Here is a 27,629-nt window from a genome sequence, read left to right as displayed (position 1 = left end):
ACAAGCCTTCCCCTGGAATCAACCATCTACCTACAACTGCCAGCCAGAGGTTGGCAGCCCCAGTCCTTAGCAGTACCACTGGAGAGGCTGTGGTTACTGCAGGAAGAATAGGCACCAGAGTCCCAGGATTGCAGAGGGACCCAGGCCACAGGTAAATAATGTGCAGGAAAAGGAAAAGACAAGAGCGTGGAAAGAAAAACTAAAAAAAAGAGAACTGGAAATGGAGAAGCTACTAAAGGAGGAAAAAGAAAAGGAGTCAGAGAATTCTAGCTTAAAAGGCAAACAATTAAAGAGATACCAGAAGGTGAGGATGGGTTTATTTCTAGATCAGAACCTAGTGGAGAGATGTTTAAATTCCTATAAATTCTCCCAAAGTTTGAGGAAAAGAACAGAGGTATTCTATGTTTGATTTGAAAAGATAGCCAAGCAAATGAAATGGCCAAAATTTCCACATATCTACTCTTCTATCTCCCTCTGGCCGTTTGGAGGTCAATAGTTCAATCTCAGCAGTGTGATTGCCTCTTTTTAATCTTCTTCAGTTCACTCCATCTTCTGCCATTTCATTATAGCTATGATTGTTTCTTTAATCAATATTGTGACCCTTTTTAAGCCCCCCACCATCTCATCTGAAAACCCTGCAACCAGGGATGTTGAGTTGCCATCCCTATCCTTCTTTCAGCCATGAATCAGTATTAGCTATCTCATACCTCAACGTCAAACGACACTCTCAGATCATTTCCCTTGTTCCTCAGATTTCTTGCATTGTAGTGTAACATTTAGAACTGTCAAATGCACTTATTACCTATTTCCTAAAGTTTGTTTCTTCTGCCTTTCAAATATATTTACAAATGTGCCATCTATTTCCAACCTTTCTTTCGCTTCCGAATCTAATTGTAAATTCTCATTCCCTTTGCTGAGCTAGTTTAAATGCTCCACCAAAGCATCAGCAAAATCCCCTGCAAAGATATTGGTTGCAGCCCTGTTGAGATACAACCTTGTACAGATCCCACCTCCCTGAGAAGCAGTCCCAATGCTACAGGAACCGAAAGCCCTCCTTCCTGCATCATCTCTACAGCCGTATATTCATTACTTTATCTCCTTGCTTCTGAGCTCATTAGCACAATGCACCAGAAATAATTCAGAAATTATTACATTTGAGATCCTGCTTTTCAATATCCGTCAGCGTAGGTTTCCTTTGGGTGCTCTGATTTCCTCCCACAGTCTGAGAGATGTATTGGTTAGGCGTGCTGACCATGCTAAATTCTCCCTAAGTGTACCTGATCAGGCGCCAGGGTATGGCGACGAGGGGATTTTCACAATAACTTCATTGCAGTGTTAACATAAGCCTACTTGTGACACGAATAAATAACTTTTGCTCTCTGCCTACACAAGTTTGAACTGCGAGGTGATCATCTCCAGAAATGTACTATCCATGAAACTCAATCTTGTGAAGCTCCATAATGCCCCCAGTCACTGCTCAAGCTCCAAAACCCAGAACTCAAGCTGCTCTACGTGGTGACACTTGCTCCACATGAGGCCACTGGTGCAATCCAGGCTTTCCCACAGAAAAAAAACTGAGTGCTTTTGCCAGATTTCCAATCATTGCTAAGCACACATAATAAAACATTTTTGCATGATCTGCATATGAAATAACCAATATTTCAAACTGCATTGGAACTCATAATTTAGGAAACAAGTAGCTTTGCTGTCACAATAGCAAATAGAGCCATTAAACATGGCATTGCAAATCTTAGAACACTATCTTAGAATGACTGCAAAGTTGAGCATTGCCAACAAAATAGTTTGCATTGCTCAACTTTATTTCAGGTAATGGCAACTGTCTCATTATTTTACATGGGAATACCATAATGTTGCATGCCAACAACAAACAAAATAACACAGTCAACATATCCCATGAGACAATGGATAGTTCAGTAATAATACAAGCAATCCAGTTATGTACTGAAACTATTCAACACCCAATAACAATCACTCATTTGTTGAGCCAAACCAATCAATATATGCCATTTAATTGAATGGTGCAGAACTAAATGTCCCTGCTGAGATGCCATTATATTTCTATAATCTGCATTGATCCATTTGGCACTCTAATAGGGATGTGGTGCTTTTCACTAGGAGTTGTAAATCAGAAAAAAACTGCAACTGCAGTTAATTAGCATGAAAACTAGATGGCCCAGAGATAACCTCATTTGCACCAACTGGGGCTTGTAGTGACTGCTGTGTGTAATTCCAGGGAGAAAAGCTTTGGCTACACCTTCTGTCAAGCATGGAAATAGCACACGTGTAACAGTCACCATTTGATTAGTGATCACTATACTGAAACCAAGCTGTTTATAATGAGACAGACCGATGACTGAACGTCAAAGCTCCAAGCAATTTCTGGTTCAAAAATAAGAGCAGGCAGAATAATTCCAAGAGCTACCTATGTGGGTTTTCTTCAAGTACAGCCACTGACTCAATTATTAAAGGTAATGTTGTTTTAGAACTTCAACTTTGATATATATTTCCTTTTCCCTTTGAAATTTACAGAGTTCTCAAGAGCTCAAAGCAGCATTTTTGGTATTGATAACAGCATAAAGTGAAGCTATGTTCTAATGCTGAAGTGCTTTCTTTTGCTGTATTATTTACTCTTCCCTCCCTTCAACTGCAGTTCTGCGAATGCTTCTTAGTTGATTTGTGTTCCTTTGGAAGGGCACTAAGAGCTTACTTATTTCTATTATCAAGCTTGGTGGAACATCGGTTTTTCCCCTATTGATATTACCCAATTCAAATAATACCTTTTTAGTCTTTGAGTGAAGTTTCATACATTTAGGACTTGCAGTATAAAAACCCTCATCACTTCTGTATTCGCAAAGTCTGTGAAATTTACTGTTCTGCAGTCCTGAAAATTCTAACAAAGTTTTGGCTTCAAAAGAGAAAGTGCTGGAAAATCTAAGTGGGTCTGGCAGCATCTGTAAGGAGAGAAAAGAGCTGATGTTTCAAGTCCAGACAAGCCTTTGTCAGAGCTTTGCTTTTATCCGAAGTTTTGGCTCTGTCTTTTTCTAGAACTTTGCTGGAATGTCTGTCTTCCCATATCCCTAGATGCCAAAGGTGTAATACCCAATTGCGATACTTCTCATGGAAAATACACTGAGAGACTGGTATTTGCCCCTGCTCAAGGCATCCACTTTCATATCTCCTTCAAAGTACCTATCAGAAATATCTTCAACACAGTGTGGATAACCTTGTCATTGTTAAAAGGGTGTTGAGACAGATCCTTGATCCTCCCTTCTTATTTATGCGCTTGACTATACACGCATACCTTCATTGAAAGGTGCATTTTCAACAAGCCCATAAGCTATAAAGGGTAACTAGATTGGGTTAAATGTACACTGGTTTACTGCCAGCAACAGTAAAAGTGATCCAATATTCCTTTGTCTAGCCATTTCCTGTAACAATGGAATGAGTCACTAGAGCAAGATATGGGACAGGGTATTCCTTATCTTAGTTATGTTCAATATATGCCAATTGAAAGGACATACAACATAACCAGGAATAAGGAAATATTGCCATCCTTACAGAGTAGGTTCACCCCCATCAACTTCATCCCAAGAAAAGAATAATCTTTTTGAAATTCATATAATTAGCCGTTGGTTTTGGGACATGACAGAGAATTACTGCTTCTGGCAGAACTGATTTGAGACCCAGAAGAAGTTCTCTTTTTGTAACCCACGGCTGGATGAGATAATAATGCCAGCCATTTTAATAAAGTCAGACATGCAAAAGCTGAGAGCTAACATACAGCTGATGTTGTCCTTCAAACAAAACCCCATGGGAGACAGAGGGACTTTCTCATTCAAAGCCCTGATTCTTGCTGTTCAAACTGGTCAAATAGAGAATTTAATTTCCAATGCTCTGTTTTCCTGTCAGGACATTGGCTGGTCCAAGCTTGCAGCAGGTCCATGGCAACTGCTTCAGAAAATGCAAAATTCTTTGCTGGTAATGGCAATAAAATTATTTCCAAAGGCAAATTCTGCTTTTACAGTCATGTGGGATGGCAGCAATTTCTACTTACAGATTTTTAAAAATTCAACAATTTGTATTTGTATTTATTTACTTTAAACAAGCAGTAGAAATAAGTTTGTTTTGATTACATTTTGTAGAAATTATGATACTAAATTATAGTGGAAGTTAAAATTTTGCTTTTTAGAATGTAAAAATTGAGCAAGATTCACAAACTACTGTAATTTTCTGTCAACCATGTGGATCATGTTGTTTCTCTTTTTTTTTACTTTTGAAGTCTTTTTTGACATTAAATTGCCAAAATATCATGGTTCTTATTAGAAATGTCACAGGAGTCTGCAGAATTAAATTTGTGAACTCTACAGGGGAGATATCACTAGGCACATCAGGAAGGTGATTATAATGTTCTAATAGAAAAGTGCTGGTGATGATGACCTTTCATGAATCCCACCATTAGTGCCAATACCTAAACAGTTACTGGGCCTGAACAGTGTGAAGGACCTGAATTAAAATGCTCAATCAAAATGACATGACTACTGCGCTACCCTGGGGCTAATGGCCACCCAGTCCAGGGCTTTCTAGTACCACAGGAAATTCTATCTCCACAGGAAAATTCCACTTAAGATTTGCTTTCCATTGGTCACCCTCCAAAGTGTTTGTATTCTTGGGCAAACGCTTTTTCTGATCCACAAGTTCATCTGGGATGAGTTTATTCAGCATCCTGGACCTGATCAAATCTGGATATGGGCAATGAGGTTATTTTAAGCTAACTCACCAAGCAGAAAACCCACTTGTTTTGCTGGAATGACAAAACCATAGACTCCATTGACTTTAATGTAAAACTATTTGCATGTGATTCCATTAATTTTATAACAGGTGGGTTAGATTGAAAATGACTCCCTCCCTCCTACAAAAAGGGCTTTTTTCCTATTCCTTCAATATTTCTTCTCATTTGCACAATTCACCCACTTCCAAGCCACCTATAACTCTCCAAATTCCTCACTGCTGATTGCCTTTTTCAGTGACCACCTTCCTTTTCTCCTCATGCAGCCTTTTGGTCGAGCTACTCCTTGCACTTGCTGGATTTAAGCATTGAATTTTCTCTGTACATCCCTCTGCCATGGCAAAACTCTCCTTTTACCCTGGATTATTACTAAGACTAAGGTCATATGCGGAATCTTCTCCTGCTTCATCCCATGACCGAATACCTCAATTTTCATCTTCTGCGTCAAGACTATTCATTTTTGTTCTAACCTGAAGATTGCATCTGTCTGCTCCAGTGTTCTGGATGTTACCACTCTTACTGTCCCACTCCACAGCAGCCCCACAACACTTGCCCATACTTCATTTCCTGAGATGTTATTCCTGCTCCCTCCCTCATCCTGCAATTTAAATCCAAACCTCCAAACAGGATGCCTATCCCTAAGGGTCACTATATTTATTGTTCCTACCGTCCACAACTATTATTATTGCCGCTTTCCACAAAAGCCCATATTTGATCTCTTAATTTTCTCCTATCACCACCCAATTCTAACCTCCTTGAACGCATTACTTGTCCTAACATTTCCATTTTGAATTTCTTTAATTCCCATCCTACCCACAGCATGGAAGCTGCACTAACAAACACCCTGAACACTATTTTCTGGGGCTACAGTTACAATCTAACCTCTTGTTTCTAGCATGCCCTATTGCAGCATCATCCATTATATCTCTTCTGTGGTCTACCACAGTGGCACTTCCATTAACTGGTTCCACTCTTACCTGCCCTAATGCACACACCAGATCATTCCTTCCCTGTACCATCACTCAGCGAGTACCTAAAGTTATTTGATTTCTTCTGCTAGACTTCATTACCCTTGATTCCACAACATCTCTGCCCAGTTAGATGCTTTTACATTATGAAAGCAATATGCTTTCCACCAAAAACTCAGTATGCTTCTTTCTTGATGTCACCTCTTGGCCACAATGTGGAGACTAAATCAGACAGTGCATAGCTCTAGTGCCCTTTCTAACCCGAGCCAAGATTCAAACATAGTATAACTTATCCATTATTTATACTCCAGTGGATTTTCAATCAATTATTGGCAGCTGTGCTTTGGCCATCTTGGCCCCAAGCTACAGAATGCCATCCCTAAATTTTTCAACTTCTCTATTTTACTTGACCAAGCTTTTGGTTACCCAACTTGATATCACCTTCTGTGGCTCAATGACAAGATATTGCAATTGATGACACTCTTGCTGATTGCCTTGGTTTTCCTAAGTTAAAGATGCTATGCAGTTGCAAGCTGTTGCTCCTGCCTTCAAAGGGTTGCTGCAAGATTTGAAGGGATTAGTTTGTCTTTCTGTTTAAACACTGCATTGAAATCTTCAAATAATGTATGAAATGTATTTTGTTAACTTACTCTGATAAGACATTAAAAACAAAAATACTGAAATACCGAAAACATACAGGTCCATCAGCATCCGTCAAAAGACAGGTTAATGTTTTGCAGATTAACCCACTGTCAGAACCGAAAATAAAAGCTGGTTTTATAGGAGGGTTGAGTCAGATAAAAAGGGAGAGAAAACAATAGGTAAAAGCCTGTTGCAGAATGGGGTTGGATAAGGAGTGAGCAAATGGATTTACTGAAAATTGAATTGAGGTGAAACCCAGTCACTGATGCAGTAAAATGTTATTGAAATTGACATTATAAAACAAGTCATTAAAAGAAGAGGCCATGAAGATGGCTGACAGGCCTTGCATACTGCATGATACAGAGAGAGAAACAAATACTCCAAAAGTGAAAATGAATGAAGTGGAAGGAGAAAGGAAGAAAGAGGAATGGAAAATGAGAAATATTAAAATGTCATGGAAGTGTTACAAATCATTCAATAAAGCAACTTCAAACCATAGCCACCTTTACAAAAGCAAGAAATACACAATTTTTTTATTCATCAGGGCATCTCTGGCTAGGCCAGCATTTATTGTCCATCATTAATTGCCCTTGAACTGACTGGCTTACTCAGCCAATTCAGAAGACAATTAAGAGTCAACAACATTGCTATGGATCTGAAGTCACAAGTAAGGCCAGAGCAGGTAAGGATGGCAGATTTCCTTTTCCAAAAGACATTGGTAAACCAGACGAGTTTTTACAACAATCAACAAGGGTTCTTGGTCATCATTAGACTTTTAAATCCAGATATTAATTATTGAATTCATCTGCAATGGGATTCAAACATAGGTTCCCAGGGAATTATCCTGAGTCTCTTGATTACTAATCCAGTGAAAAATCACAATGCCAGTACATCCTCCTGAACTAGCCTGGCAGTATCTGAAGGAGCGAAGTAATAGCAGGTCAGTTGTCCCTTTTGCTTTTCATAAAACCCGTATGCTGCAGAAGGAGGCCATTCAGCCCATCAAGTCTGCACCAACTCTCTGACAGAGCATCTTATCCCTCTATCCCCTTAACAACACATATTTAACCCACTAATTTCGACGATCTATACACCTTGGGACACTAAAGAACAATACAATAAGGCCAATCAATCTAACCTGTACATCTTTGGATTGTGGGAAGAAACCAGAGCACCGAGACAACCCAGGTAGATCCGGGGGAGAACATGCAAAGTTCACACAGTCAGCCAAGCCCATGACTGAATCTGCGTCCCTGGTGCTATGAGACAGTAGTACTAACCATTGTTTCACCCCTTTCCTTCAGATGCTAAACTGTGATCTGTTGTGTGCTTCCAGCATTTTCTGGCTTTTCTTCATTTCTGTAAAATTTCCATTTCTCTTTAAACTTCATTCACTCCCTTTCTGCACTTTTGTTTTTTACTATATTCATGTCCTTTTGCTCTTTAAAGTAATGCTCAGTCTTATCCGTCAATTCTCACTTACATCTAACTAATGAAAAACTCGTTTGCTTGTGTTAACTCCCTCTATAAAAGGAGTCAGCACTCAAGTCTTCTACATGTAGTGTGCATACTGGCTGCTGCGTTGTTGCTTAAATAATATGTGACTACACTTGGCTATGAAGCCTTGGGATACAAATGCAAACCTGAGCATTTACAGGCTGAAAAGATATTCTCAACCAAGTTCAGCTAATATGTGCTTGGTCTCCCAAAGTAAAGAACGGGTTGCAAGTAGTAAATATAGCAAAAGTGAATCATCGAGTCATGTATGACGAGAATATTTAGGGTCACGAGCAGTGGTTTATAGGTAGGTGAATAGATAGGTGTTGCAACTTCTACACTCACTTGTAAGATGCAATTGAAAGGCAGCAGGTGATAGAATTGCAAATGAATGAACCACAACGTTTGGGGGCAATTTATTTTTTTGCAAAGCAAAAAGAGGTGATGGGATTATGCAGGAGGTGGCAGCAATGGTGGAAGGTGATCTGGCAAATAAAGATTCTAGTGCAGTGGAATAAGAATGCAAGGAGAATGTCACCATAGTTGGGGAGGGGCGGGGAGGAGTGTGGGCAGTTAGAAGAAAACAGGGACACAGGAAATAAGATAGACGCAGTTGAAGATCCCATCTGCCACTATGAAGGGAGGTATTCTGCTGAATAAAAGAAGACTTCATAAGCTCTGGAGTCTAAGTAGCACCATTCAGGCATATATTTAGAGATGGGGAAACTGGGAGGAAGAAATATAAAGTCAATATGAAAGATAGGGCCCAAAAAGTATCATTCAGGCAGTTAATATTAAAAAGAAATTGCCAAATTCATTATTCAGTTTAATTTTCTTGAAAACAGAAACAAGTTACAATTTCAACTTGTGATCTGCATAATCTAGGCTGCTCTCTTACAGAGTCAGAGATATACAGCACAGAAATAGGCCCTTCGGCCTATCTCATCCATGCCGACCAAGTTTCCTAAACTGAACTAAACCGATCTGAATTTGTCTGTGTTTGGCCTGTATCCCTCTAAACACTTCCTATCCATGTAGCAGTCCAAATGTCTTTCAAATGTTGTAATTGTGCTTGCCTCTATCATCTCCTCTGGCAGCTCATTCCATAGGCACAGCAACCTCTATGCGAAAAAGTTGCCCCTCAGGTCTCTCTTAAATCTTTTGCCTCTCGCCTTAAATCTATGTTCTCTAGTTTCGGATTCCCCTATCTTGGGGAGAAGTCCTTGGCTATTCACTTGGCTTATGCCACATTTGAAACATTTTACCAAGGGCTAGGTTCTCTACTGAGCTCTTTCCCAGATGCAATCAAGTTCTGCTTCTGAGGCTTGTTTGCAGCAATAATGGATGCAACCCTGGTGTGCAGCAATACTGGGGTGCAAATGACAGGAAAAAAATACAATAAAACTTCAACCCTCACAGCAAGCAATATTTGGACAAGCAGAAAAGGGGAAAGGACTCAATGTTATGGGTTCTCACCATTTGCAAGCCCTTACCTGTCTCAGTTATACCCTGCCATTTCCAGCTTAACTTCACAGGAAATATTTTTGCAGAATGAGGAGTAGATATTAGTTTGTTGCTTGGTGTTATTTGAAGGTGAATGGTAATTTTTTAAATTAATAAGAATAAATAGGATTATTTAAACTTGTACTTATGTAATATAGCTCAAAGTTAAATGTTATAAGCACAATGCAATGACAATAAACTTTCAGGACCACAAAACGTGTAAAGAAAATTGAATGCAACCAAAACCAACAGCCCCTTCAGTCTACAGGTCAATAGCAAGATCACAGGTTTGAGGTACAAAAGAAGGAGCATGTTCTTTTCATTGCCATAAACTATTTTAGTACTTTTCCTCAAATCCTTTTGATTACTTTGGGTAAGTTTTCCCCCCAAAAAAAGTTCACCAATAGCATTACCTTTCTCACCACTCTACATTTGTACATTTTAATAATAAATTTTATTTCCTGTTACCAACATAAAATGGCCAATTTTCCTTTAGTGCTTGGCACTCTGCTGCCTATAATCTTTCTTGCACCCTGAGATGCAGAGGGATCTGGCTGTTTTGGCACAATCACAAAAAGGTTACTATGTATGTACAGGAAGTGATTAGGAAGGTAAGTGGAATATTGTTGTTTATTGCCAGGGAAATGGTGGGGAAATGGTGTACACAGTTTTGGATTTTTTTAAAAAAAGGAGACAAGTGTGTTAGAAGCATTTCAGAGAGCATTTACTCAAATGATACCTGGGATTAGGGGGCTTATCATCTGAGAAAAGGGAGTTCAGGCTGGGCTTGTATTCACTGCAGTTCAGAAGATTGAGGGATGATCTTATTAAAACACAGAAGATCTGGGGGGACTTGATAGGGTGAATGCTGAAAGGATATCTTCCCTTCTGGGAGAAACTAGAAGTAGGGGATGCAATTTAAAAATAAGGTGTAGTCCATTTAGGACAGAGATGAGGAGAATTTATTTCTCTTAGAGGATTGGAAGTCTTTGGAACTCTCTTCCCCAGAATGTGATGGAGGCAGTGTCATCGAATATTTTCAAGGCAGAGGTAGACAGATTCTTGACTAACAAGCGAGTAAAAGGTTACCAGGGTAGGAAATGCGGATTTGAGGCCACAACGAGAGCAGCCATAATCTTATTGAATAGCGAAGTAGGTTTGAGGTACTGACTGGCTTACTCCCGCACCTAATTGATATGTACTTGTTTACAAGTTTTTCTCACCTTGTTCTCACTGACCGACACTGACTCTTGGTCTCCCAGTACCTTGCACGTCAAATCTGCATCCTATCCCTTCATGTATCTGAAACCATCTGCAAACCTTCACCAAGAACAGTGCATCCCTCCAATTCTGAACTGTAATATCTTCCCCACTCCCTTTGTTCCAACACTGGTTGCTAGGCTTTCAGCAGTCTAAGTCCTCAGCTCTACAATTTTCTCCCTCAGCCTCTTCACATTGACACTCTGTCCTGATGCTTTCAGGCTCTCCTTAAAATCCACCTCTTTGACCAAAGCTTTTGGTCATTTTCTTATTAGTCTTTTCCTGGGATCAGATCAATCTTTTTCCAATTACACTTCTGTAAAGCACAAAGAAACATCTTTCAAACTAAACGTGTTATGTAAATACAGACTGTTGTTACGTGCTACGCACAATTCCATATAGTCTATTTAAAACATTTCTGAAAGAGAGATATGCAACATAAGGTAACTTTTGACTTTTCTAATATTGCAGGGTAAAGCAAACAAAATACTGGATTTTTCAGAATTCCCAGACTGTATTTTACAGATTCTGCTATATCCCTTTTAAAAACTCTGCACCAGGACATACCTTTATGATAACAAATAATGTCCACCACAGTGAGAACACTGGGGCGGGTAGGGGGGGGATGATGATAATCTTGAGTCTGCGCCCTCTGTCTGCAGGATTGGCAGCATGGGCTCAAGATCTGGCAAAACCCAAAATTGCAGATCTTGCCAGCAAGATCCAACTTTTGCCACCACTTGCCGGTGACATAACCAGATTCATATCCATAATGGGGGTAGAGGGAGGGAAAGGGAGAGAGAGGATGTTGGTTTTGATCGTTGCAGACAGGTTTTCCGGCATGTTAGGCCCCACACCTCAACATGACGGCAAGAAACACAATCCCTGCTTATTTTTGACAAAGTGCCATAAGATCCTGGGAAAAAGCCAGCCTGTTTCTCTGGAGAGAAACACACCAGTTTTCAGTCTGAACTTGACACTTTGCTATTTTTGGTAATTCCACAGTTAATGTTATTAAAATTACCCATTCAATCTCCATAGGATGATTAGTGTAATGATTTCAGTGTGGCCCATGAGGTTGGCTTCTTGGAGTATGAGCTCCCTGATAACTGCCTGCCCAATCAGGGAGCCTCACCTGTATATAAAAATGGAATTGTCAGGTATACTGGCTCTCTGGATTCTGACTTTGTATCTGAAGCACTCTTAGGAGTGGAAGAGAGTTTGTAAATAAAGGGAACCTGGTGAAGGAATACCAGCCTCTGAGGAGTTATTTCAGGTAGGTACAATATTTTCAACTGAATAGATTTAAGGGAAGCTCATATTGTTATGTTCTTTCTAGGCTTTGCTTGATTCTTCTGTACAACTGTTACCAATTCCTCCTCCTGTGCTGTCCTGGTAATTCTTTCTCATTTTTACAAGACCTTTAACATCAATATCAATAGCTTGTTAATACATCAAACTTTCAAAACTTCAGCAACTTCCCCTTCGCTCCCCACTCTAGTTAGTTGCCTTAATAATAATCGTGTTTTTAAAAACTGAAATAATTCTAGCCAGCAAAATATGTCCTACCCCTCTGAACATAAATTCTCATTTCCTCCAAAACGTATCATTTTTCTCATTATTTTACTATGATTCTGTTAGATAACAGTATCCTACCACTTTCCATTTGGTAATCATGTTACAGTCATGATGCCACACAGAAAAGTTTGCTGCAATTGGGCAACACTCAGTAGACATTTATACAACATACTTGACAATCTTAGATTAGTAGATTAAGCTTGCTAAGGTACCAGCTGAATGCTTCCACGCTCTCTCTCAACAACAACTTGCATTTATAAACTACCTTTAAAGTACTAAAATACCTCAAGGCACTTAACCAGACCATTACCATTAATTGTTTTTGATTCCGAGCCACAGAAGGATACATCAGGACAGATGCCAAAAGCTAGATCAAAGTGCTGGATTTAAGGATCTTAACAGAGAAGAGCACGATAGAGAGGCCAAGGGGTTTAGAGAGGTAATTCCAGTGCATGAAGCTGTGCTTACATATATTAATGCCAGATGCATTGTGTACAAAAAAGCTCCAAAAAAAATCATCAACCCCCTCAAAACAATAAATGTAAAATAACCCCTTATATGCTTGTGAAACCTACTTGTGCGGTAGCTTCAGAATATTAACTTGCATGTTTTAAATGCTTATCCAAGTAAAATAAACAGGCGAAGTATTAAAGTAACTGTTCACACTGCACATTGTTTAGATATTAATTCAAGTACCACTCAGTACCTATTGGTGATATTGAATACTATTGTATAAAAACCACCTTTACTAAATACTATCTTTACAGAAGCAAATTGCTTGTGTTTATATTACTAATATAGGCAAGGAAGTATGTCATTAACTTTAGCACCTATGTAGATGTGTTCATATTGTGTAACAGATATGATAAAGAATATCATATTTTGCCAAAACACTAGCTTTATTTCTGGTTGGTTTCAGCTATATGACAAGAAACAAAGCTGTTTTATACTGTTATGTAGCCACTTGAAGGAAATATTTCATTACGCTTCAACACTGCAAAAGCCTATAATCTGGGAAAATGCTGTCAATCTGTATTCAGCAGCACATCAAAACTTATTGATCAGTACAAGGGAAAAAGAAAATCAGTATGTGTATCTGAACTGTGAGAGAAATATGACCATAATTTCATTGATGTGAAACCATCTTTGAGAGTGATAGTGCTTCTCGATCTTTCAGAGCTTTCATCATTCTGGTACTTGATAGAAGTCTAAGTAATACTGAGCCTAAGCACTGTCAGGCGAAGATGAAGTAAACACTGTTGATAAGAGTCCTTTATGTCATTGAGGTGGCAGAATAGTGCTCAAGGATTTCCTGACAGATGAAAAGTGGCAGAAAACCATTTGTCCTGATTCTATCAATATCAAGGTTGACTGAGTTAAAAATGAACAAACAGAACTACCCCCCCCAAAAAAAATTAATAATGAAGCTCTAATTTCGTACCAAGCAAGTTATAGAAAGTTTACATCTTAAACACTGAATATGATGCACAGTCCATAAAGAATTACATTTTCTGCATATATTTTTTTCCTGTGACATTTCTTCTTTTCTTGCATCTTTCAGGAATACAGTTCTGTGTTTACTGGTACCTTAATGGGGGTTCTAGCAAGCTATTCTACTAGGCAGGGATCATTACAATGCTCAATCTTTTCCCGACCCTTCTTTCCTAGGGCTCATGTCCACATCACTTAGGAGCAACAACCCAGCATGATTTTTCTCAACATCTTACAATATATAGCGCATCCAAATATTTAAACAAATCTCAGGGCATTGCACAGAGTACTTTAGTCGAAGCACACTGGAGCTAATTGCCACCTTGGTTGTGATAAGTTAACTTGGGGCCCTCTTGTTTGCACAGCCCAGTGGCAATGAACTGAGCCATCAACAGAAATGTTCCTGCACCTTCATGATGACACAAACATTTGAGCTTGTGATCAGAGCAGCAGCTGGAGTTGAGTCCAAAGAAACAAAATCTTCTATATCTGACATCTGAGTGGGTGGTTTTTATTTTGCAGCTGTTGTCTTCAGGACTATTGGGAATACAGTTAACCAAACTAGTGTTCAATAAAAAAACACAAATCAACAATACATCACAGCATGTCTAAACCTGGATTGTTCAAGTGCTAAGTCTCCCGAAGTCGTCCTTATGCAGGAAACACTACGAATTGTACTAAGATTTTCTCTCAAGGGAACATGAATGTTAACAGGAAATTGTCCTTTCTAATCAAGTAAACTTCATGCCTGGCAGCAATCACTGTGCAATTTTAAGGTAGTTCTTATGAGTTACATTTGGATTACAATTACTGTTTTGAATGCCAATAACATATTAAAGTACCATAGCAGATTGAAAACAGGAATATGTAACTAATTTATATTTAGAATAGACTGACGTGCTAACACAACTATAATGTGAAAAGGTCCAACATAACTATAGCTACAAATGTTTAGTGCATAAGACAAAAATAAGGAAAATATTGACCTTTTACAAATATTAAGGTGGTCTACTGATCAGACTGAAGTGTGAAACAAGTTAGAAAGTATAAAGACTTGAGCCTTTGATTTGCATACGAATAACCTCGACTTAAGCCATTTGGGAAGGTATGAAGAAAAAGCTCAACAGTTTGCAAGGGAAAAGATGTGGGGATTGGGTGGCTGGTCGAATCACAACAGAGGTAACATGTTTTGCTTATATACACCCACTGAACAGTAAATTATAGCACGCTGGCAGGAGCTGCAGGCAGATTATCACCAATCCTTTGGGGTAACCTTAAGAAGTTAGATATTATTGATGCCAGAAATTTACCGGAATAGCTTCAATATGCTCCTTTATTTCCCTTTTTATGAACAGCATAAAACACATATAGATGACATTTATAAACAAAGAGGTAGGAAAATGGCTATTTACATATATACAGTATAGCAGCATTCCACATTGTGCTGGAACCATTTCTTGACAGATGAGTGTGGTGTTTGGAATTTTGCTACAGGACACTAGTACAGTATTAGTTTGAATGCTTAGCAACCCATCTCTCCATTAGTACGAATCTCAACATATACCTTCCTTAAGTAAAGTTCACATTATATATCAGACTTGATGGGCCGAATGGCCTCTTTCTGCACTGTAGGGTTTCTATATCTACATGCTGTATTAAACAAGGCTCTTTAACAGCCAACGCTATAAAGATTTACTATATTTTATGCTTTGCTGCTGTCAGTACTACTTACAGTGCTTAGTTTGCTGCAGGAGATGAGGACTCGACGTTCATACAACATACTGGCATAAAGATGGAGCATGTTGTTGACATCTACAGCTACAAAATACTCTGTCAGGTTTCTCTGAAAAAGATAAACGTTTCCAGAATTTAAAAGAGGAAAAAGGAGACCAGTGCCAAAATCTGCTTATTTATGGAACAAATTGCTGATAGTATGGAAATAAAGAACATTAGAACAAAGGTCATTTCCAATTATGTCACAGATTTCTTCCTTTTTCAATCAGTCTAAAAGAATGTTGTTTATAAAAATCAGAAAATGTTTTCAGTAATGATCATATTTTTGAATGCCAACTTCCCACCTATCAGTCCACTATCTTCGATTGTATATAGGTGATTTAGCATTGCAGCTAAGACAAAAAACAATTGACCACTTTTCAAAAAAAAATGCAACATCTGTTTCTGTAACAAAATATAAAATTTGTCTCTTGTGTAAGAAATTATTCAATGGTTTCAATCATTACTTGTCACTTACGAATGCAGGTGGCCTCATTTCTTAAGGCTATATGATTTTCAAGGGGTATTATTTTACAGTAGCACCACTGAGTAAATTTACCTATTTGGGAATAAGACAACATAACAAAATTTATATCTGGAAAGTGAAACTCTCAGGCTGGTCCCTTAACCAGCTATTGTACTAGGGTGGTTAATATCACACTTCCTATATCAGGCAGCTAGTCATACTAGTTGTAATGGTGAGATGGGATACAAAGTCCAATAAGTGGAATCCTAGAGATAATGGACGGAATTCTCATGTCAGCAGGATTTTCCGGTCCAACCAACAGTGCATCCCTGCCCATGGGTTGTGGTGGCGTGGGGTGATGTCAATGGGAAACCCCATTGCGGCAGGACCAGAGGATCTCGCCACTAGCGAACAGCATACTGCCTTTCACCAGTGGGAAACATGTGGATGGGAGGTCAGAGAGTCTTGCCCAATATACTGAAATAATCCAGCATGATCGACCTCCTGATTCTGCTAATCACAACAGAATAGTAAATGAAGGCTACAAAGAGGTAATTTGTCCTGCCAAGATTGGAGATTGCAATGTGTGTCAGGGAGGGGAATTCTTGGATCTTGGATTGCTGAATTTCATTATGTCACCATCCTTCCTCTATCCATTGAGGAAGAAATGTATGTGTTTCACCATATATCTGTAAAGTACTTTTCTTCAACAATGTATCAAAAGTTTTAGTTAGTAATGGAAGAATAATCTAAAGTAGAACTTTTAAATTGAAAGAGGGCTAACTTCAATTAAATGGGTGAAGATATAGTTAGAGCAAAATTGAAACAGAAGTTCAACAGGCAAAACCGTAATGGGACAAAAGGTGCTCTTTAAAGGAACTATGTTTCAGGGACTGGATATACATTTCAACAAAGGGAAAGGCAGGAGAAGCAAAACCAAGGCTGCTTGGATGCCAAGGGATTTGGAGAAAAATTATTAAATGAAAACTTAGGGCAGGGTTTTCCTGCCCTTCCCACTGGCGAGATCTTCCGATTCCACAGACGGTGCACTCTGCTGCAGATTTTGCAGTGGCTGGGGGTGGATTCAATGGGAAATCCCATTGACAGTGGCAGGGCCAGAAGATCTGACCACTAGTCAACAGCAGGCAGGCTGCACCCCGCTACCGGGTGGGGTCAGTGAGTACCCCCAACAGCTACATGATGAAAGTCTGGTGAATTTTTCAAACCAGGACCACAATCACAGTAATTTGAGAGTGAAAGTGAAGAAAGAAAGAAAGAAAGAAAGAAAGAAAGAAAGAAAGAAAGAAAGAAAGAAAGAACAACGAACATAGTGTGACAGTTAACTCCAGATATTTAATAATTTGTTAGAAAAAGCTATATTTAAGGGGGACAGGATACGTTCCAGGAATTGTGGACGAGTCAGTCATCGGTGGTCGGAAATATAATGCTATCACTAAAAAAGAGAATAGATAACCATTTAGAAATGAGAATACAATAAGGAATGCTTGGATTTCAAAAAAGAAAACTTTTGTAGACTAACATCATTGATTTATTTCAGGGGTTGATTGAGTAGACAATGTAAATGCAGTATCTGTAATTTGTTTGGATTTTTAAAAGGCCTTTGACAAGATACCCTATAATAGAGTAATGAATAAAGTTAGTGTGTGTGAAATCAGGGTACAAGTGATAGTGTCCGACACTTTAGAAACCATAATTGGGGAGAAAAATAACACATTTTCAAATAGCTGAGTTGATTAGGGAAGGGCATGTTTATAAAGGGCAGATATTGTTGGACTAATCCAATAGGATTTTTTGATTAGGTATCAGATGATTGACGAAGGAAACACAGCGGATGTTGTCTCTATGGATTTTAAGAAAAAATTTGTTAAAAGTGTCACATAAAAGGCTGGTTTAAAATTTGCTAATAATATTAAACTTGGAAGTGTGGAGATGACACCAATCAACTACAATAGGACAGAGACAGACCAAAAGAATGGGCAGACAAATGGCAAATAGACTCCAAGACTGGAGCACAAAAATCAAGTTTGACACTCCAGGGCAGCACTGATGGAGTGCTGCACTATTAAAGAGATGAGATGATTAAACCAATGTCCTGTCTGCTCTCAAAGGGGGACCTGAAAAATCTATGACACTATTTCAAAGGAGAATAGGGGAGCTATTCTTAGTGTTCTGGCAAATATTTGTCCCCCAATTAACCTTGCAAAAATAGACCATTGGATCATTATCACATTGTTGTTTGTGGAAGCTTGCTGTGTACCACTGTGCTTCCTACATTAGAACATAAGAACATAAGAAATAGGAGCAGGAGTAGGCCATCTAGCCCTTCGAGCCTGCCTCGCCATTCAATAAGATCATGGCTGATCTGTCATGGCTCAGTTCCACATTCCTGCCCTCTCCCCATAACCCTTAATCCCCTTGCCTATCAAAAACCTATCAACTCGCGTCTTAAAAACATTGAGTGAGGCAGCCTCCACCACTTCAACGGGCAGGGAATTCCAGAGATTCACCACCCTTTGAGTGAAGAAGTTCCTCCTCAACTCCGTTCTAAACCGCCCCCCCCTTTATCCTGAGGCTGTGCCCTCTAGTCCTACTGTCCTTTCTGAGCAGGAAGAGCCTCTCCACCTCTATCTGATCCATCCCATTCAACATCTTATGCGTCTCAATGAGATCTCCCCTCATTCTTCTAAACTCTAACGAGTACAAGCCTAGTTTATTCAGCCTCCCCTCATAGTTCAACCCCCTCAACTCCGGTATCAGCTTAGTAAACCTCCTCTCCACTCCCTCCAAGGCCAAAATATCCTTGCGTAAGTGCGGCGACCAAAACTGCACACAGTACTCCAGCTGCGGCCTCACCAGTGCCCTATATAGCTGCAGCAAGACCTCCCTACTTTTATATTCAATCCCCCTCGCTATGAAGGCCAGCATCCCATTAGCCTTCCTGACCACCTGCTGCACCTGCAGGCTGGGTTTTTGCGACTCATGCACAAGGACCCCGAGGTCCCTCTGCACCGTCGCATGCTGCAGTTTTTCGCCACGTAAGTAATAGTCCTTCCTACCATTATTCCTACCAAAGTGGACAACCTCACATTTGCCAACATTAAATTCCATTTGCCAGTTCCTGGCCCATTCGCCCAGCCTATCTAGATCCTTCTGCAGACTCTCCACATCCTCCGCACAATTTGCCGTTCCACCAATCTTGGTGTAATCAGCAAATTTCGACACCATACACTCAGTTCCCTCCTCCAGATCATCTATATAAATGGTAAATAGCTGAGGCCCCAGCATCGACCCCTGGGGCACTCCACTAGTCACCAACCGCCAATCCGAATAGCACCCATTAACCCCCACTCTCTGCCTCCTATTTGACAGCCAATCCTCTATCCACACTAACACCCTACCCCCCAACTCCATGTCCCCTGACCTTCTGTAATAACCTCTTGTGAGGTACCTTGTCAAACGCCTTCTGAAAATCAAGAAAGACCACATCCACCGGCTCTCCCCTATCCACCGCCCTAGACACATCCTAATAGAACTCCAATAAATTCGTTAGACACGACTTCCCCTTAACGAAACTGTGCTGCGTCTGCTCTACCAAACAATTCTCCTCAAGATGCCTCGCCATTTTCTCCTTCATCACGGATTCTAACATTTTTCCTACAACAGACGTTAAACTAACTGGCCTATAATTCCCTGCCTTTTGCCTGCCACCCTTCTTAAACAACAACGTAACATTAGCCGTTTTCCAATCTTCTGGCACTTCCCCAGAATCCAGTGACGTTTGGAAAATAATCACCAAGGCATCCACTATCACCTCCGCCATTTCCTTCAGAACCCTTGGATGCATTCCAAGCGGTCCTGGGAACTTGTCCACAATCAGTCCCTCCAGTCTGTCGAGCACCGCCTCTCTAGTAACAATAATGTCATTCAGGCCCTCCACTCCTACCATCTTTCCATTGCTAACACCCGGCAAATTACTCACGTCCTCCTCTGTGAAGACCGAAATAAAAAAGTTATTCAAGGCCTCAGCCATTTCCCCATCCCCTACCACTAAGTCCCCCCTCTCATCCTCTAAGGGTCCAACGTTCACCCTAGCCAGCCTCTTCCTTTTTATGTATTTATAAAAACTCTTGCTATCCTTTTTTATATTAAGCGCTAGCCCAGCTTCATAGTTTATCCTACCCTTCTTTATCAATTTCTTTGTCATTCTTTGTTGACATTTAAACCTCTCCCAATCCTCTTCTCGCCCACGACTCTTAGCTACTCTAAACGCATCCGCTTTTAATTTAACACTTTCCTTCACCTCCTTCGTTATCCACAGCTGATTACCTCTCCTCCTCCGATCCTTTTTAACCATCGGAATAAATTTCTGCTGAGCACCAAGAAAGATCTCCTTATAGATCCTCCACTGTTCCTCAGCAGACCTACCTTCCAACGCACTCCCCCAATCAACATTCGCCAATTCCTCTCTCATCCTACCATACTCCCCTCTGTTCAAACAAAGGACACGTGTCCGGGAACCCACTTTGTCCTCCTCCATCTGCATCAGAAACTCCACCATACAATGATCACTCTTCCCAAGAGGATCCTTCACCACAAGGTCCCTAATTCTACCCGCCTCATTACATAACACCAGATCCAAGATAGCTCGCTCCCTCGTCGGCTCCAACACACACTGTTCGAGGAAACTATCCCGGCAGCATTCCAAGAACTCCTCCTCAAGCCCACCGCGTCCAACATGGGTCGGCCAATCAGTAGGTAGATTGAAATCCCCCATAATTACCACCGTTCCATTCCTGCACACCGCATTTATTTGCGCATTAACAGCCTGCCCCACCTCCAAATCATTATTCGGGGGCCTATAAACAACACCCACCAGCGTCTTCCTCCCTTTGCTGTTCCTAATCTCCACCCACAATGATTCCACATTCTGCTTTTTGGATCCTATATCATCCCTTACTACCACCCTGATGCTATCCTTAATCAGCAAAGCTACGCCCCCCCCTTTTTCCTCTTGCCTATCCTTCCTAAACACTTGATACCCCTGGACATTCAGCTCCCAGTCCCTGTCACCTTGCAGCCACGTCTCTGTAATGGCCACCAGATCATATCCATTTGTGCTGACCTGCACCACCAGCTCATCCACTTTATTCCGAATGCTTCGTGCATTCAGATAAAGTGCCTTCATCCCAGCCTTCACCTGTACCCTATTTGCCAGAACGCCACCAACCATACTCACACCCCCTACTCCTTTTATTATTGGGACATCCTTGGCCTCCCCCCTTACCTGCACCCTCTCCTTTACTTTAGACCCCGTAACGTCACCTGCCCTCGCACCCCCCCCCCCCCCCCCCCCCCCCAATTAGTTTAAAGCCCTAACTACAGTCCTATTTACACGATTAGCCAGGACTCTGGTCCCAGCACGGTTCAGACCAACCCCATCCCACCTGAACAGGTCCCACCTACCCCAATACTGATGCCAATACCCCATAAATTCAAACCCATTCCTCCCACATCAATCCCTGAGCCACCCATTCACTTCCTTAATCTTATTAACCCTATGCCCGTCTGCACTCGGTTCAGGCAGTAGTCCGGAGATAACCACCTTGTCGGTTCTACTTTTTAATTCCATTCCCAGCTTTTCAAACTCCCTCCCCAGATCCTCAGTTTGCATTTTGCCTACGTCGTTGGCACCCACATGTACTACAACGACCGGATTCTCACCCTCCCACTCCAGGTTCCTCTGCAGCCCAGATGTGACATCCTGGACCCGAGCACCAGGCAGGCAACACACCCTTCTGTGCACTTTGTCATTGTGACAAAGGACAGTGTCAATATCCTTAACAGTAAAACAGTAACTATACACATTTAGAGTACTTTGAGATAGTTGGTGGTCATGAAAGATGCTATATAAATGCAAATCTTTCTTTAATACAGAGAAGTGTTGGGTGATGCATTTTGACAGAAAGTGTAGGGAGAGGCAGTTTATAATAAATAGCACAGTTTGAAACAGTGCGTAAGGATAGAGGGATCTGTGGAGATTCATGTGCATAGACCTTCGAAGGTAGGGACATTTTCAGAGTAATTAGCTTATGATATGTAAGATACCTTTTCTATATGTTTGTCTGAAACTGGAAAAAAACCCCAAATGTCTGTCCATGTAATTGACTTGTTTTTCACTTCTCAATTCATATGGAATGCAGTTTGATTCTACATCTAGCTAATGTTTTCTACTCACTCTCTACGCAGATTTCTGTCCCTTTCACAGGGTCATTGGCACTATTGGCACAAAACACTGATGTGCTGTTTGCAATCATAGAGTCATAGCGGTTTACAACATGGAAACAGGCCTTTCAACCCAACTTGTCCATGCCACCTTTTTTTTTTAAAACCATTAAGCTAGTTCCAACTGCCCATGTTTGACCCATATCCCTCTAAACCCATCTTACCCATGTAGCTGTCTAAATGCTCGTTAAAAGACAAAATTGTGCCTGCCTCTACTACTACCTCCAGCAGCTTGTTCCAGACACTCACCACCCTGTGTGAAAAAATTGTCCCTCTGGACCCTTCTGTATCTCTCCCCTCTCAGCTTAAACCTATGCCCTCTAGTTTAAGACTTCCCACCTTTGGGAAAAGATGTTGACTATCTAGCTGATTGATGCCCCTCATTATTTTATAGACCTCTATAAGATCACCCTAAGCCTCCTATGCTCCAGGAAAAATAGTCCCAGTCCATCCAGCCTCTCTCTATAACTCAAACCATCAAGTCCCGGTAGCATCCTAGTAAATCTTTTCTTCATCCAAAGCTAACTACTATAAATCAGGAATAGTGTCATGGAATATATCCTCCATATGTCCATAAACCAAACTAAGAAAGTTTGTGTGAGTAGTATTGGAATTTGTAGCGGGACATATACTAAGTCACTTGTTTTATTTGCCCCCCTTGTTTTAAATAGAGGCTGTTTCACTAGGCAAAATATGCCAACTGCAAGTGTATCTATCATTGCTAAGGCTCAGGGCATTTAAACTTAAAAAGCCAAGTTTGTGGGCCTAATAGTAAACAAGTCTGGGAATTCAATTGTGGGTTGAACAGAAATAAACACAGGTATTTTAATTCTTGAGCTTTTTAATAATAGATGCTGTACCCTGTCCAAATGAGTTGGGTATATTTTGAAATCTTGAATTGGACTTTCACAAGCTATCTGAAGTGCAAATAACTCATCGTAATGCTCATTTGTCTTGTGATGTAGCAATGTTAGTTGAAGCTGTGGTTAATGTGGATGGCTGTAGGCTTTTGAGTGCAAGAGAATGCCTTTTCTTTCTTCCTGTCTCTTGTTTCTCCAGGCAATACTTATTGGCGAGGACAGCTGTCATGTAAGAGGGATAATTTTATTTTAAAGTGACTACTGAAATCCTTGGTGAAAATGTGCAACCTGACTGTGTGCTTCTTGAACAAATGTTTGGGGACAATTCTGAACACAGGCTGCAGCAGCATTGTATTGGCCTATCTCTGCATTTTTGTTTTAGTGGCTGATACATAACATTGGATTACTGTGAAACCAACAGATAGAATAATGGACACCCACGGCTTAGTGGAGACACTTACATTAAATCATATGCTCTAAGAGTGAACTTTATATAGTTTCTAACAGTTATCTGAACCCAACATTTAGGTTTTATAACTCTGAAGTCATTCCTTTTTTTAAGTTTAACATATGGTGTATAGTTTTTGAAGCTGCTTCTTTTATTCCTAGTTATGTTTCTGGTAGGGATTACTGGCAGAATCTATGATATTCTTAATCAGCACCAAAGCTGCTTTGTGACTTCTCATTGACTGTTAATTGCCAGACTTACTGTAATCATAATACCATAGTATATACTGAGGCAGCTTTTTTCCAAGATATATTAATGAAAGTGGGAATTTGAATAGCATTTTTGGTAGATTAAGCTAGTTAGTAAAGACATGTGCTTTATATGTATCATAAGGAATATGTTATGGATCCCTGACCTGGGAATTTGTAACTAGAAAACAGCAGCATAAAAACATGTAAAAGCTGTAACAATTTTTATTAGCACAGGAACATCCATTCCGGGCAGTACTGTTTCAACTCTTGGCATCAGTATTATTTATAAAATTCCCAAATGGCTTCATGTCATGTCAGCTTTAACCAAACTTTTGGAGGCACTCATTCATCTGAAATTGACTCTGCAAAATGACATCTTTGTGGAAACAAGTTACACTGGCAGACTAAGGAAGAAGCTGATCTGCATAAGAGGCAGCTGGAGAATTCCACGAGTCAAGGGTTAGCTACACACAGGTTCAAAAACAAAACTTACAAGGCTGATTCTCCCATCATTTCCAATCTTCCATAATATTTTTAAATTTGAAAGATAAAAAACTCTCCTTCGTCCTCATACTTGGATTTTCACCCTGCCTCGCCACAAACTCTCCCAATTCAATTTTCAATTTTGTTTCCCCTCCTCACTCAGTCCTTATCAAGCCCATCTCCCCCTTGAGATTCTCCTTTCGCACTCTTGCCTCAACATCATAGAATGACTCTTCCTTGGCCCAGTGCATTCTGGTATTATTTGAGGAAAGCCTGAACAAGGAAAATCTGAACAATGTTTTTTCCCATTATACTGCAGCAGTCATCATCACCCCTTAAGCCCTAAAATAAAAATACCTCTGATTCCTCTCTCGAACACTATCTGCTTTGACTAAATTTATCAATGTAAGCACAATTGCGAAGCTTTTTCTTCCTTATCCTCTTTGACCTCTCTTACAATCCTCAACACAGTCATCATACCATCCTCCTTCACTACCTCTCCCTCTGTCACTGCCATAGCTTGGTTCTACTCCTACTTGCTTCAACTGAAGTGGAGAACTACTAATGGCATCTCATGTAGCCTGTGCATGGTCACCACAAGTGTACTCCAGTCTGCCATTTTGAGCTCCTTCTTTATTTACATGCCTCCTCTCAGTAATATCAATCATCAGTACATTAAATGTACATCGCTTACACCTAGGCCAATCCCCGCCAGTCTAAAAAAAATCAGGCCCTAGTTCTACCTCTGTCAATACTCTCAATTGCTGGACCAGCACTGCATTGGGTGACTATTTAACCAACCTCAAATCCTGATGAGCAGTAACTTTATTAAACCAAATATCAACAAGACCAAAGATACTTTGTATACCTTCTTCCAAGAATTTTGCACAACCCTCTGAGCCTTCTCCAATCATCTGTGTTTTGAATGAGCCTGAATTGAGATTCGTTCATGACCAATACTGCCTACCTCCACTTGAACCTTTGCCTCACTCTCAATACCAGTGAAATGCTTTTGTCACCCCTAGCTTCAATGGCTGAAATGCTCTTGTCAGCCTCCAAAGTTTGACCCTTCACAAGTTGCAATATCGCACGCTATGCCTTGCTTTTCTATCACTTTCATTATATGTGACCTTCATAGGCAGCCTGTCAAATCACTCCACAATTGCTGAATGTTTAATTTGCTAAATGTTTAATTTTTATGTTTCGTATCTGTTAGTTCTTTTGATATATGCAGATATTATTGCATCACAGATCCACATTTCAGTACTTCAAAGTGTGCAAAGTATATGATACAATCTTGACAGCAACATGCATGTGTATATGCGTTTTAAGTTACTGGCAGATTGTTTTCTGTGTTCACCAAGTTTCCTGGACTCTTGATCATGTCAGTAATGAAGATTTCTCCTTAAAGATTGAGAATTAATTAATATAGTTTATAAGTACCTATTCTGTTTAAGTTCCTTTTTTTGGAATATATAATGTGCAACGTAACATTGCATGAGCAAGGTTAATTATGCAGGAGAATAGAATCATCTCGACATAATTAAATCATAGATGTATTTCTTAACTGTACTACAGTGTTCATCAAATTGTAATCTTTTATTAACAACTCTAGTGACAGATCATTTTATTTTTCCTTTCACTTGTACTCTAATTCACATTTTCTTTGTTTTTTTCTTATTCTTCAAGTATTCCTATATTCTTAAGCCCATAAGTACTGAAGAAAAACTTAAGCATAAAAATATGACAATATGCCATATTTCTAAAATGATCTGTAAAAATACATTTTTCAGTTTTAATGCATGACACATTGCAATACTTAGCAAACATTATCTTAATGGTATAATTAGAATGGATATACAACACATGCTTAAATGTTCCAAAGTTATAAAGATAATAAAATTCAACAGTCAAGGAGTAAAGGATATTCACCTATTTTTATAAACAAGGGGACCTGACTGATAGACTGAAGATACAATGCAACCATCAAGTTGCAATATCCTAAGAAACATAGCACCAAGAATAAATCTGTGCAGAGTCTCAAAATTCACACACCATACAATTGTAAAATTAAAACCAGTTTACAGAAAAGTCTTTCATCAGAGTACTTACATTTTCAGGAATACTAGGAAGTTCCCTGGTATCGGGTGTAGTAAAGTATGAATGCTGCCAAGAAAAGGAGATATTCAGAACTGCTTTCGAAAAATACTGTCATCAGAAAATATGCAAAACTGAGGACATGACTGCTTATTGGTCTAATACAGAAATAAAACTTTAGCTACTTACCAACCAATTTAAATTTGCAAATTCAATGTTTGTATTTATACCCATTTATGGCACTAAAGATATAATCAAAATTATACTAACAGTATTTTTAAAGACCTATTTTTAAATGTAGCATGGCACAATGCATCTGCCACACGTCCTCAATTCTGATCAATTTGTTATTTCATTAAAATTGTACTAACATAAAAAGTGTTTTCACTTGCATATTTTTCAATCCTATAGCTTTTTGAAAACCTGTTCAATTGGAAAAATAATACTAGGAAAATTTCACACACAGTCCTTTATCAGAGGTTGATGGCAGGGCTGTTTTAGTAGTTTTAGTATCGCCAAGCTGGATAGCAAAGCATACGAGTGCTCTTAATCCTACAGGAAACATGCAGGAAACACACATCTCTGAAGGTCGGCTGAGAACAGGGTCAGGCTCAGCTGTGATACCAGCACAATCAAGTGGACCATTCACATTCATTTTTCAGCATCTCACAGGGAAAACGGGACAGTTCAGTAAGGAATTCAAAGACCAGCTGGAACATAGGGAACCACATCCAAACCTGAATCAACACCTTCAAAATTCAAGGGTAGGGGAAGCAAATAAGAATAAAGAGGAGGAAGAAGCAAGTAAGAATGAAGAGAAAAAAGTTAATGAAAATGAAGATTTCAAACTTCAGCTGAAAAGTATTATAACCCCATCATTTTATTGAGAAGAACTTTGCTGCTCTGACAAATTGTGATGGGAATTGTTTCCATGTGGAGTTGGGTCTTTTACTTGTTTTCTGTGACTCGTTTCTAATAGAGCACCGACTTCCTCATCCATGAATTTAAAATCGTGATGGTACTTTTTATGCCACTGGGAACTGAATTGAGAAGCTTCGTTCTCATTTTAGCATTCTCAGCAGCTGTTCAAAATGCCTTCTCTCAGGATCTCCTCCTGATTTGGATTTGATCCCAGTCTCTGGCAGACAACTACAATATTTCAAAAATTTTAAAACATTTTTTCATCTCTTTCCATTTCAACT

At 39.8% G+C, this 27,629-nt stretch overlaps 1 protein-coding gene across 11 annotated transcripts in view; it reads right to left on the bottom strand.

Annotated features, from left to right (window-relative positions):
- Positions 1–27,629, bottom strand: part of dennd1a (DENN/MADD domain containing 1A) — a 547,788-nt gene that overhangs the window by 267,545 nt on the left and 252,614 nt on the right. For all 11 annotated transcript variants that reach the window (XM_080211932.1, XM_080211937.1, XM_080211934.1 and 8 more), the window contains exons 8-9: positions 26,443–26,496; positions 15,479–15,589 (exon numbers count right to left, since the gene is read on the bottom strand). In XM_080211932.1, coding sequence (XP_080068058.1) covers positions 15,479–15,589; positions 26,443–26,496 — 165 coding nt within the window. The remainder of the gene's footprint in view (positions 1–15,478; positions 15,590–26,442; positions 26,497–27,629) is intronic.

The sequence above is a fragment of the Carcharhinus amblyrhynchos genome, chromosome 25 (assembly GCF_965287045.1).
Source record: "Carcharhinus amblyrhynchos chromosome 25, sCarAmb.v2.hapA, whole genome shotgun sequence".
NCBI classification, from domain to species: Eukaryota; Metazoa; Chordata; class Chondrichthyes; order Carcharhiniformes; family Carcharhinidae; genus Carcharhinus; species Carcharhinus amblyrhynchos.
Note: the sequence above shows the minus strand (reverse complement) of the source record. Positions and strands in the feature narration are given on the sequence as shown.